Source organism: Buteo buteo, chromosome 9 (assembly GCF_964188355.1).
Source record: "Buteo buteo chromosome 9, bButBut1.hap1.1, whole genome shotgun sequence".
Classification (NCBI taxonomy): Eukaryota; Metazoa; Chordata; class Aves; order Accipitriformes; family Accipitridae; genus Buteo; species Buteo buteo.
In genome coordinates, this window is record NC_134179.1 from 9187242 (window position 1) to 9200558 (window position 13317).

A 13317-nucleotide genomic window follows, 5' to 3' on the forward strand; every position below is an offset into this window, starting at 1 on the left:
AGATAATTCTATGCTAACTAGATTATTCTAAGTCACTCTTCCTCTACATAATTCAGACAGCAAATATAGATAAGCCTTGGGGGAAAAAAAGAGGTTTTGCTGAACTTTTGAAGGAACAGAGGGTTTTTTTTTGTTTTTAAGAGGTAGCACTATATGTGTAAGAATAGACCACCAACCACAGCTTTGCTCTCATCATTACCCTGTGACACAGAACACATTCAAGATAAGTGTTTCAACTTTAATCCTTCCACGTTTCAATTCTTCACAGTCTCCAAATCAGAGCAAAGTTCCTGTATTTGAGTTAAGATTTCCTTCCTACAAGGTTTCACCAGGTTTAAAATTAGGCACAAAATCGATATAATCCTTACCTGCAACGTTATATTTGCTGAAGAATTAGATAAAGCTATTTCTATATCGAGTAGAAAATTATTTTTCATCTCAAAATTCCAAAGAAAAGTTGCAAAGGAAAGCCATTTTCAGTGTCCATCTTTACTGGTTTTATGACATGTTAAAGAACACTTGAACTTAAATTTAGTCCCAGAATGTGTCCGTATGCTCAATTTCTACATCAGAAACTAAAGACGTCAAACTCATTTTTCTCTATATGAAGATATGCTTTAACTTGACTAGTATTTTCTCAAAGCACTGCTAAACACCTGGACAGAACCTATTTAGTGTTCCACTAAGTATTTACAGCAGTAACATCCTATGAAATAACTGTGTTATATATTTTAAATAAATAATATTAGTTTTCAACATAGTAGCAGATAATGCTTTCACTTTCCTGAATAAGCTAAAATGCCACTCGAGTTAATGTTTAAACTAGTTTTAATCACTTCCTTTGATACATTTTAAAGTCGATATCAGTCAATGCAAACATTCAAAAAGAGGGAGCAGATGGATGCAGCAGCTCATAAAGTGGGTGGTAAACTCACCCTCCGAGCAGAACAAAAGACCCACCTTTTTATAATTAAGGGTCTGATTAATGCACCGGGCTCCTCAGAACACAACACACCTGTAATTACAAATGGAGCCAGGTACTGCGATGTGTTTGGTCTCTGAATAATTGGGCATCAAACTATAGAGTAGCAGATGGGAGTACACTTCTGTTGACATATGCCACGATAAAAGAGCCCATGCTAACCTGGCCTGGAAGGTAAGAGAACGTCAGAAGTACAAAGACCTGCTACAAACAACCACGTTAACTCCTGTCCTCACTCCATCAATCCCATCTGTTAAATACCACTGTAACGATCATCCAGCTTCATTGGCTTTTAACTATGGTCATTGTATGGAACACTTCGAAAATGAGGATAAAAAAGTAATTGCAAAACTGTTACTTTAATATATTAATACCTGTGAGTCTACAGCGCAGCATAACTAATACAACTTTAAAAAAAGCTGTGACAACACACACATTCCAAAAAGCTGTAAGAATGTGGTTGCATGGATCTACCTGCTGTTTATGAGATGTGCCACTACTAAAAAAAACCAAATTATTTTTCATAGTGAGAAACCTTTTAAAAATTTATTTTGAAAAGCTAATGAAACAATCCTCAATTTCTCTTTTTTGTTACGTAGCTTCAAACTGATGAATTCACAGCACAGTTCGTATGCTGCGGTGAAACAACACACATCTAACTGTTGCAAGTTTGCAATGTACAAGCACATAAGAGCCCAAACAAAAACCTGTTTAGCCTAGCTTTCCCTTAGTTTCCACTGCCATTTTTCATCTCAGGCATTTCAGTACAAATTTGCGATAGTTTGAGTGACTTCATTATTACTAGGAGACAGAATGTGTCCTGATGAGAATATTGTTCTACTTGAGCTTACTCCAACCAGAATGGACAGGAAAGAAACCACGCCCCAGGAAGGCGCTTACAGGTAAAATTTGACAGTTTTTCTCCCATTTCCCAATTAGCACACTTTCATGCACAATCCAGCTAACAATAAAAGCATGATTTCACGCAGTAATTCAGTAGCGATGCAAGCTTATCAGAAGATTCAGGCTCATGAGAAAGCGACCAAGTGAGAACATATGTCCTATCACTGATATTGCAAAAATCAGGTAATTCAAACAGAGGCAAGTTGTTTCCTTCCCTTCAAAGCGCTGTTCTGTAAATGTAAACTCTGTTCAGCAGCTTACAGCCTAGTAAATGAATCACTTTAATTGAATGCTATGTACACAGTAACTGGAAAAACACAAGCAATAAGAAAAACATATGGTGATGGCAATAGAAATTGGTTTACTCATTCTGTGCAGTGTTGTTTCTTTACTTCTTTCATAATTGACCTTTAGAACGATAAATGTGTAAAATAATTTTGGTTTATTATGGCTCCAAACCTTTCAGCAATTACACAAAATGAAAATTTAAAAGGAAGTATTCATTCTGGAAGCATTTCCATTGTTTACATAATTGCACAGCTATAATTTAGTGTTCATGTTGTTAAAGAAAAGTGGAAAAAAAGGACCATTATGGACTATTTCAATTCAAAATGATGCTCTGTAGAGCTAAAAATGGGGAGGAGGGGAGAGAAGGGGGCAATCACATGCATGTCCTTCTCAAATGCATTAACCCTATAAATGGCATAATATTTCAGTATAGGTTAATCTAGTAATCCAAAAAGTAAGGCCATAAACGTCCACCGAGTAAGTGAAAAAAATTTATGCAAGTTCACTGAAAGGTCAATTACAAAAATATTCTCCACCTAATTTCTGTTCAAGCTTTTGCAGATTACAGGTGTAACCAAATAGCCTGCCATCTGCCTTCATCACGTTTCCAATTGTCCCTCAACAGGAACAACATGGATTTTTCACTTAAAGTTCACTCTGTTCTTCACTGAGAGACACCTCATTAGGGGCTGAAATTTACAGCACAGGAAAGATTATTAATTTACACAAGACTTAAGTGATAAATCCTTCATTTTTTATTTTAAAGGAACAAACACTTCCATTTACTTATTCCAAGTTCTCCTAGCTATCATTACATTTTAGGCAAGAGTTAACTTGTCAAAAATTAAGTTCCAATAAAAATTTATGAAGTATTTTGACACCCTCACAAACCACAGGATTAGCTTGTCAGAAAGATTTATTTCAATCTGTCATTTAAATCTAACCTCCAAAAAAGTTATATTTCCTAAAGTATCTTGTGACCAGAATGCAATAAGGAGATACATTAAAAACCAGAGTAACACTGCATTTGTAAAACATGGGTAAGGTTATTCACAAGCGCTAAAGATAACAGATTACTGCATAAGTCACCTGCTGGTAATTGCTCCTTCCCCTCTGAACTACATTAGAAAGCTCTGTCTTTTACAGTTGTATTAATAACAAAAAAAACCCACCCCAGAGCCCTTGGGCTGACAGAGAGGTGCTTAGATGCCCTATTAACAGAGATCAGACAAACACATCAAGCAAACAGAATTTTTAAAGTTTCTCCCCTTTTAGAGTATGTTTGATATTTTCACAACCTAGGAGACCATTAGAATTAAGGAGACACTTCAAATTGGAAGAAATATTTTAAGTTCATGCACAACGAGAGGGAAATACCTGAATACCCATTTGCTACAGGTACAGAGGTACAGGTACCAAGAACACAGTTACTAGTCCATGGCACTGCTTGAAGTCGAGACGACTTTGTGTCGCCATACGGATTTCTCCCAAATGCCTGTGGCAGGACCACTTCGAAGTCTCTGATTCTCCGAAACCAACATGGCAGTGCTGAAGCACCTGTAGAGCACGAGGTTAAGTGCTTAGAGGGAAGGTGGTTTTAGGGAAGGGAACATGAGCACTCCTCTGAGAGGACAGGTAAAGGAGCTCCCTGCAGTGCACAGCAGGAAGGCAGGTCCTCTACCTTAGGTGGCAATTAGCAGCACTCTTAACACTTTTCACTTTCACCTGCGTGCTGTATCAGTTTTCAAGATGGAGGAACGAATGCAGAGGATAAGGGATTGTTTTGCACATTTTTATTAGAACATCCCAAAAAACAGCAAATATGTTAAACCTTGATTTACTTAAAATAGTCACTCTCAGAATTTATCATGTAACCTTGCTTAAAAGATAAAGATAACAGCTAAGCAAGATGCTGAAGTAAAACATGACTGAAGCAGAGAAGCACAATTGCACACAGAGGGAAAAGGAAGGATCCTGAAGACGCAGCCCCGTTGAAATAAGCAGAGGGAAAGGGGGAAGTCAAGCAGAGAGCTGAAGATGACAGATGATGAAATAGCGTTGCATTGCAGGGGCGTGTTAACAAAGAAACTTACTTCAGGAGATCCCAAAGCTACAACGATGACTGGAGAGGTGGAAGAAAAGGTGTGAGCAAAATGGAAGGAAGAGAGATGTTGACTCTATTTCAAAAAACACTATTTCTGTTCTGGACAGAGTTCAGAAAATCCTCAAAAAAGGAACTTAGAAGCAGCAGGCACTCCAGCAAGATACTGCTGGTAATACGGAAAAGACAAACAGACAGAACACTGACTACAAAACAAATTTGGGTGGGATGAAAGCAATTTAGAAAGAGCAGAAGTATTACACACACACCACAACAACAACAAAACAAAAAAAAAACAAAACAAAAAAAAGGAAAAGAACAAAACTAGCAAAGTTGTTCCAGAATGCATAGCTCCTACAATCAGCATTACCCGGTTCTCCCTTTCTTCCAGTCAACCCTAGGAGCTATTTTTCTCCAGCGTTTCCAACTTATCCTACTCTGGGTGAGCAGAGGGGTATGCAGGACTTCCTGTGAGACCTTGGCATTTGTATTTTTGTCTCTACTGGAAACATGCTGTCTGTTAACACTTTTTCAAAGCACTCATAAAGCACATAATGGGGGCAAATTTCCTACAGAGAGATGCGGAAGATTACAAGAGGGAAAAAAATTATGGTAGCCATTGGAAGAAAGTCACAAGAAACTAAAATAGGAGAATCTAAGCCTTAGTAGACTACATTATGATTATTTTCTTTTAAATGGCAGTCTGGAAAGGAATCTAAAATGCGTTATGGTTTCTGAACTGCTGTACAACTAAGGGTCCTCATGTGCAATATTATCAGGCAGAAATCCAAGGAAGTACTTATTCCACAGTGTACAAAAGCAAAACTGCTCATTGATTTTACCTTTAGAAGACAACGCTCTACCCAGCTAATACATATCCCAGCGAACAGCTGAGCAGTCTAGAAGTTATTCAACAGTGAGGAGTGGTGTACAAGAACTTAACAGAAAGATATAAAAGCTCACAAATACTTTTTTTTTTAAATTTCAGATCCATGTTAATTCAAAGAGGTAATTAATATTGCTTCTCTGGTAGCAACTCTACTAAAAAATGTTTCATATTATAAATTAGCCATCTCTCATGCAAAGAGCTATAGTCAGTGTTTCTGTGTAAGCTTACTACATAACTGGTGCAGCTTCATTTCCATAATTAGCAACAGTATTATTTTAAACAAATTAAGAAGCTTATAGACAAGCATAATGTACATTAGTATATTGATAGAGTATTTCATCTAAGTCATCCTTTTACTACTAAAAGGAATCAAGCTAAAAACATAGCTGTTAACTTCTCTGTCTACAGCTGGGCTGCGTTCTGCAGGCAGTCCAGTCTGCATGTGCTGAAATTTAATCACCAAGGACATCTGTCAAGTCATCTGGATTTGGGCTTTTTTTTTTTTTTTTTTTAATATTTAAAGTTTGTTCTGCCCTTAACATCACTAAACTAGTCTCTTTCCTTGTCTATTAGTTGTCCTTTCCACAGAGGATTTCTGAAGACTATACTTTTTATTATATATATAAGAAGGTATTAGGGACCATAAGAGCTCTATTCCAAAGATATTCTGGCAAGCCAGTATAATTGTACATTTATTAAACTTATTTGTTAAAACTCTCTTCAAAAGTCAGGAATATAACTAACCTGTTAGCTCACTTTTCAGATAACCTCTGACTACTGCACAAAACCACAGTGGCACGTGTTGTCAATAGGTTACACCAAGCATGTTAACTCATGCTAAAGCCCTGGTAGTAGGGTGAGACTTTCTAAAAAAATGACACCAAACAGCTGGGGGTTTGAAACTTGAAAACTTGCCTCTTCTTTTACAGCATAACTACAAGGTAAGCACCTAACTTTCACTGCATTCTCTTCTCAAACTAGGAGTGATAATTTAGACAGAAATAAGACAGGGTCACAAAAATCCACATAAGTTTTAGAAGAAAAACACCAGTAATCTAGAAGAATTATTTAAGTACCAAAAGTACCAGAATTGAGAAATCAATTATCTCAATAGTTGCTTTTCTGAGAAGGTGGCATGAATAGCATTAGTAATATTTTGGAATCATGTTTTGGTACTTTTGTTCTTCAGCAAAAACAAGGAAGCTATGAAGCAAGGAGATGCTTATGTACCTTTTCAAGTTCATGAAGCAAAAAATCACTACTAAGTAAGCAACCAGTAGCAATAATAAAATACGTTTCCTTTCCTGGTTCAGGTATTTGTAAAATCTGTGCATTGCAGTATTAGACTTTGGTTTCATTAAAAAAAGCTGTATTTATTGTCCAAATCAAAAGACACGTATAGGTGCAATCACTGGAAAGGGTTTTTTTCAACCATCAGTCTCACCTAGCAGCATAAGGCAGCTATGCCTACCCAAACTGCAACAGGCTATCCCATGGCATATCCTAAAAATCATCCCCCAAGAACATTTCATGATTTTCCATAATCTAGATGAGGAATTGGAGCAACCGTATGTGAACTACCTCCACTAACCCACGACGTAGTACTGAACGTCCAAATTCACTTTCCTTTACACTGGAAGTCTGGGAGGGGAGGTGGTGAGCCTCAGTGAACTTCACCCATAAAAAACTGTAGGAAGAAGTCCGGGCTCACTACAGCATCAGAAAAATTCCCACTGACTCAAGTGGTACAGGAAGAGAATCATCATCTCACAGACGGTCACTTGCCCCCTGACCTCAGGCCCCTTCACAACCTGAAAGCAATTACAATGCCAGACTATGACTTACTCCACACTGCCATTTATGCAATGATTTCTCCCACCTGAAAAGGTGATGCAATTGTTACAGAGAATTGTTCACTTCTTCATACAGAGATGTTTGTTGTTAGACACTTCCACATCAACAAAATAGGTGCAGCTCATTACCTCGCTATCTCCTTTCTCATCTGCTAAGCTAATTGCTACATCTTGAACTCAGAGTGCCATGGGAGCTTTCTATAAAATATACCCTTACATTGCTCTTTTATATACCCCGTGAGACAAGTCTGCAAAGCTAGGTTGCACTTGCTGGGAATAATATTGTATTAATTCATAATCATATTCAAAAATGTATTGTTTTCCTATCAACACCAAAATCTACACAATACAACAGAAATTTCGTATACTCATATCCTTAAGGGAGGAGTGGAAAAATAACTATATTTCAAAAAGAAACATCTCTGATGCTAACTAAAATATTGATAATTATGTTCAGGTTAAAGGGGTTTCTAATTTTTTTAAATTACGTAGCCACCTAAAAAGCTCTTCTGAAGTAGCCAGTGTAACTTCCTTGAGCTGGTCTACCTTTCTGTTGCTTTCCCCCATAAATTTTGAAGTTGCACTAGTCATACATACAGAAGGAAAATTCCTCCATGAGAAATGTCCCCCACCACTTCTCCTGTTAATGGTCCTTAAGAGTGAGAAATTTATGCTTGTGCTTAGCAAACAAAACCAATCTGTTCTAAAAAAAAAAATCTGCACCAAAATTTATTTTGGTATGCAATAACTTGAATCCTAGAAACCATGCTTTGGCTGGGGGAGATTCTGCAGTGCTACAAAGAACTAGGATCCATGTGTCAGTGATCCTTGTGCCACATGATATCACACCCTCTTTATAAGAAGCTTATCAGGTAACAGCATATACCAAAAATCACCAAGAAGTACAAAAATCACAAAATCAGTACCGGTACTGTGTTGTAGTCATTGCACATCATCTTGTTTGTTACAGGAAGCTGTGAGATCCTACGACAGCAAAGTGCTTCGCAATGCACACTTTATACTTTGCTATGGTTTGCATGTATCATTCCTGCATTTGTAGTTACCCTCAGCATGCAAATTGTCTGACTAGTCTCAACACCCATCAAGCACCTTGACGCTAATCATACTGGAAATACATATAAGGATTGTGCTTCATATCAACATATTGCATGAGAATCCAAGCTCCAAAGCACCATGAGCCACCAGTTTCATAGCTAAGGAAAGCAAAACTGGAAGGACATTAACACAAGAGAAAACTTGTGGTCAAGTGTGCCACCAAGAGGCAAAAAAAGCAAAACCAAGCAAGGCAAGGAAGAACAAAAGAGCAGCATCAGCGTGCAAAGTATCTGGGAAACCCTGGAATGATGTGAAATGTGGGGTCTGCCTTCATTACGCAGTCTTCACTTCATCTTTAACTTCTGCATTATAACTCTGCACGAGGACTGAAATCCAATGTGCACAGCAGCATGAAGATTAAAATCTGTGGAACCATTATTAACACCAAAGTGCAATAAGTGGGGTGAGAAACAGTTCAACAACAACCGATCCCACATTTTAAAAATCTCCCAGTTTCTATGTAGGAAATGGTTCTCCAGGAAGCAGTCAGATTTCATAAAATAGAGCACCTTTCAGTTTAGAAAAAAGGAACTGCTGACAGCTAACACCTCTGAAAATCTGGCCATTTCATGGAAACATATAGATGAAAACAACTTAAGTCTTAAAATTACTGGGTTTTTTCCATCCCTAGGCCCTGTGTTGGCAATGGCTGCTATACTGATTTAAGAGTCCTGTTTTCCCAAACATAAAAGTGAGTATTTTTTTTTTAAATCTGGTCTACGTCAGGCTTTTAAGTTTCTTGTGTGTTTTATGTGAGAGGATTTAATGCTGTGCGGTTTTTTAAATTCAGAGGGTCTGATCATAGTGGGTGTCATCACAGTCTTTTTTTTGTAGGGGAATGGAATGAAGTTACTCTGTACATCAAGCAGTGTTAAACTGTCTGAAATCTGAATGGCATTAGTGAAATGAAAGAGTTAACAAGCTCTTCATTACTCTTGGGTAACATGTTGAGAGTGGCAAAAAGGGGAGTTCCCACTACACTTTTATTTTTCCCCGTTTGTGCTTTATAAATGGCAGGTGGTTATGTTATTTTCTAAATTTCAGCAGCAGCCAGGACTCTTAGGTTTTTCCAGAAGAAAATCCTCTCCTTTCTATTCTTTTTTTTTTTTCCCTCCGTTATCTATTTAAAAGGAAGATTTTCCAAATGCTCTAACTTTTCAGGAGGGGAACTGAGATACAGAGGGCAAGAGTTTGGTAACAATTTGTTATTTCTCTCATCTCAGAAATAACCAAACCTGTGCAAGTCTCTTCCTGCTGGCTTACTAGAGGCAACAGAAATAACTCTCATTAGCAGAAGTGACCACTACAGGGCTTATGAAGGGGTCTGTGTGCCCTCTGCTGGCATCCACAGCACAGCTCTAGCCATTGTTTTCATTAGGATGTTTTCAGGAAGAAAACTCACTCCTACAGCTATAAAAACATGGAAATATTTTTAGATATTCTCTATTTTTGTCTCTATTTCTTATAGTTTTTATGAGTATTTAGCTATTTCTGTGGCCCAATAATCTTCTTATATCTCAACAGATTAAGTATTTTCCTCATCTCCCACTGAATACTTTATTATTTAGGCCAACCCAGGAAACAAGGACCTAGAAACAACATTTATCCACAGAAATGGAATGTTTTAGCAGCATCTCTTGGTTACAGTGATAAAATGACCTTCTGCCTCAGTTCTCTCTCCAGTCCCTTTTGCACCAGTTAAAAAGAGCTGGTGTGACAGTTTTAAACATCCCCTGAAGGACTAATCTTGGAGGGGAAAAGTCTGGAGAGGAGAATGTTAATTGCAATTTTTGAGGATGCCCTTGCAAGCAAGGGCATAGGGCATTCAAAGGGGCATGCTGAGAGCAGACACTGTTAATAAATAAACACAAAGCTCTTCACAGACCCTCCTTTGAAAAAGATCGTGTCTAGCATTTTACCTAGTGATAGAAGGTAAAAACATCTGTAACATGAGCTGGGAATAACTGCTATCTCCCTGAAGGTGTATATAATGTGAACAACAAACCAACTCCGGCAGCTGCTCTGGAAGCAGTGACTTCACAGCATCACAGTTCATACAGGAATGTGGTAAGGCCGTTGGACACACGAGGCCCGTGCTTCAGCAGAACCAAAGTTTAAACATACTGGTCAAACACACAGTTTGTCTCAAGACTTAACATCAGCTGAGTGTTTGAACATTTTTAATGTGACCAGCTTGACCCAGCTACTAACCGTGCAATGCAGGTGGACAGAAACTCATCACACATTATTCCTCAGAAATGTCAGGAAACTGAGGAAGAAATACCAAATGTCCGTGATACAGTTGTGACAGTAAGTCACAAATAAGTAGTTGTTGTTTAAAAATTTATAACTGGGAGAGCAATGAGAAAGTTCGGACTACGTTATCTAAAGAGAGTACAGACTAGGCTACACAGGATAATTTCATGCAACAATTGTCGCAAAGCATTGCTTCCTTTCTGCTTCAGATCTTCAAATATAAAAATACAGACATTTCCATCAGCACACAGTAATAAATTAATTTTTTTATCAGGTAAAGCTTGTACCTGGTCTTCACTTGTTAAACCAAGGTGCATCACAAAATAAAAATGAACTAGGAAATCAGAATTTGGCAGAACATCTTGACGCCTAGTCATCATAGCACAGATCAGCCTGTATGCCTGAAGTTTGCCTTCCTTATATTCATTTGGCAGGGTGGTTGCCTGAAAAGAGCAAAAACCTTGTATTATTACTTTTTTTCTAGTAGCCAGCTAATGCAAAACTGTATCTTCAGCAGACTTAACATAAAGCAAATCTGTTTCATGTATTTATTAAAACAGATTCAAGTCCAAATAGCCGTTTGAAGGTATTTCGTCTTCTTAGCCAGCAGTGATCATAAAAATTAAAAATAACACAACTAACATACACGAATTCTGTACTGATATAGAAGAAAATACTAATGTGTGAAAATTTTAGAAATAACTTACCTTGAACAACCATGATGCAAATATTCTGAGAGGAGGAATCAAGACAGGAGGAGAGGGAGTAGACTGATTGTCCACACTTATAGCAAGGTTGTCCCGTATCTAATATTTTTAAAAGAAGAGAGTTAATAAAACTGATAAAGAGCATTAATAAACTATTTCATATTATTACTTTTTCATTTTATTTACTTTAAAGGCACTACACTGTGCGCTATAGTCTAAGGCAAAACTACCAGGAAAGCTTGTTCTACAGTGCTTCCCCACAGCCTAAGCAAATATTACCATTTGAGGTCACACCATGGGCTTTTACACCAAATACCAATGTTTGCGGTATTCTATTCTATACTTCTATTTTCCTTGCTACTGTTCCCTCACCCCATTTAAATTAACCAATCTAAGTTTTCTTGTCATGGAACAGAAACATCCTCTATTAGGGATACCTACTAGAAATCAAACAAGATTATCTTTCTTTATGGCAGAATCCTCCAAATCTCATGCTTGTGTTCCAGATGCTAATACTTTACAAGAAAAGAAAAATCATTGTAATTAGATGTAAACATCATATACAATACCTTTGCAAGTTTATACCACAACTCATAAAGATACCCAAAAACTTTTGCATGGATTTTAGGTGACTGTATATTGTTCACATCTCCAAGAATTCCCAAGATCCTCCTCCATAGCACAGCAGCAGAATCAGGATGCCAACCGATAAGGCTTCCACCAGCAATTATACTGCAGTCATCAGCAAGGAATTCACTACTGTCTGTAAATTTTAAAAAGTTTAATTTCCATGAATTAGAAATGCAGTGTCAATAAAATAGGAACATTACCCCTCCTAACCATCTTCCATTCCAAAAGTATTCTCTCCCACCAAATCATCTTTTTTCATTGCTCAAGCTAGCACATGATTCAAAGAAAAAAATGGCAGAAAATGTAGGCTAAAGGGCCTTCCACATAGAGACGACACAGCTATAGATCAGTTTTATATCAGACCGACTGCCCCCAATCAAGACTTTTTTTTTTAGCAGGGAGGAAAATGCAGTTATATGGAACACTCGTGTACTCCAAGAGATTTATTCAATCAGTAACTGGCTTTTACAGGTAATATTTCTATTTCTACAAGTCCTTTCTTTTTTAAGATCACACAGTGTAAAATGACCTGGAAATAGAACTGAACAAAGGAACTAAAAAGTATGCACTACTAGTGATGAAGATATGCTCAGGCATTGTTATTTATCCAGAAGCAGTTTCTGAGATGGCAGTATGCAAACTGAGAAAGAAAGCTGGGTTTTGTGAAGACTGTCAGGATAATGGAATTAATATGCTTAAACAATAAAAGAAAAATTCCATATTGAAGTGCAAATTTTAATGACAAAAGCTGTTACATTATCTTCTATCAGACCAGGGAAAGCTGTGTAGCAGCCTGCCTCCAGGCAGAATCAGACCTATGGTCCAGCATGGCACCCTGCAGTGCTCAGCAGCCAATGTTTTGAGGAAAGTTGCAGGAAACCTCTATGCAGGCAGAGGGAAATTACTTGTGTCCTTCCAGGGCCCAAAGAAAGTTAGCAAAGTAAAAGCCATTTTAGATGTTTTTGTTTGCTTGAATTTATTTTTAAAAAAGCTTTGGGGATTTTTTTTCTTTTTTTGCTTTGTTTTATTTTTGGAGCGTTATGAATTCCCAAAGTGTTAAAACAGATGTTAGTTATTAAGCACATTAGAGGGACCTTCAACAGATCTATCATCAGGGAAATTGCATCTATGCTGTTCAGTGGTGGCGCATCAGTATGTTTTTTGCCTTACACCATAGACGTTTAAACTGCAAAACAAAGTTTTGTGCCTTGGGTGAGAACCCAAAATGTGGTTAAGGGCACATTTGCTCTGTTGGGCAATTATACATTTCTTACCCCATTTTTCTTTTTAGTCTATGTTACCTTTCAGGTTATTTTATGTAATTCTTTCTCTTTGTACACAACAAAGGAGCAATCTTTGCATCATAGACATAAAGAAAGCAATGAATTTATCATACATAATAATCCTTACCATGTACTGTATCACATGCTACCTTCTATACAACAGCAGTCTGAACTGTTGAACTGTAGGTGTGCTGGCTCATTAATTTAGAGATATTTCAAAGAAAAAATGAATATGAAAAAAATATCCTTGAAACTATGTATGTTAGCAAAAACAGCCTATAAGATAGTTACTGAAATAACATCTGTCTC

The 13317-nt window shown here is 37.3% G+C and overlaps 1 protein-coding gene across 5 annotated transcripts in view; it reads right to left on the reverse strand.

Annotated features, from left to right (window-relative positions):
- Positions 1-13317, reverse strand: part of RALGAPA2 (Ral GTPase activating protein catalytic subunit alpha 2) — a 135085-nt gene that overhangs the window by 73121 nt on the left and 48647 nt on the right. For 4 of the 5 annotated variants that reach the window (XR_012651570.1, XM_075035271.1, XM_075035274.1 and 1 more), the window contains 3 exons: positions 11665-11858; positions 11096-11194; positions 10676-10831 (listed from right to left, as the gene is read on the reverse strand). Coding sequence is in view for 4 of the 5 variants with exons in the window: in XM_075035271.1 (XP_074891372.1) it covers positions 10676-10831; positions 11096-11194; positions 11665-11858 (449 nt within the window). In the remaining variant the exon portion in view is untranslated. The remainder of the gene's footprint in view (positions 1-10675; positions 10832-11095; positions 11195-11664; positions 11859-13317) is intronic. The other variant, XM_075035273.1, reaches the window with a different exon arrangement.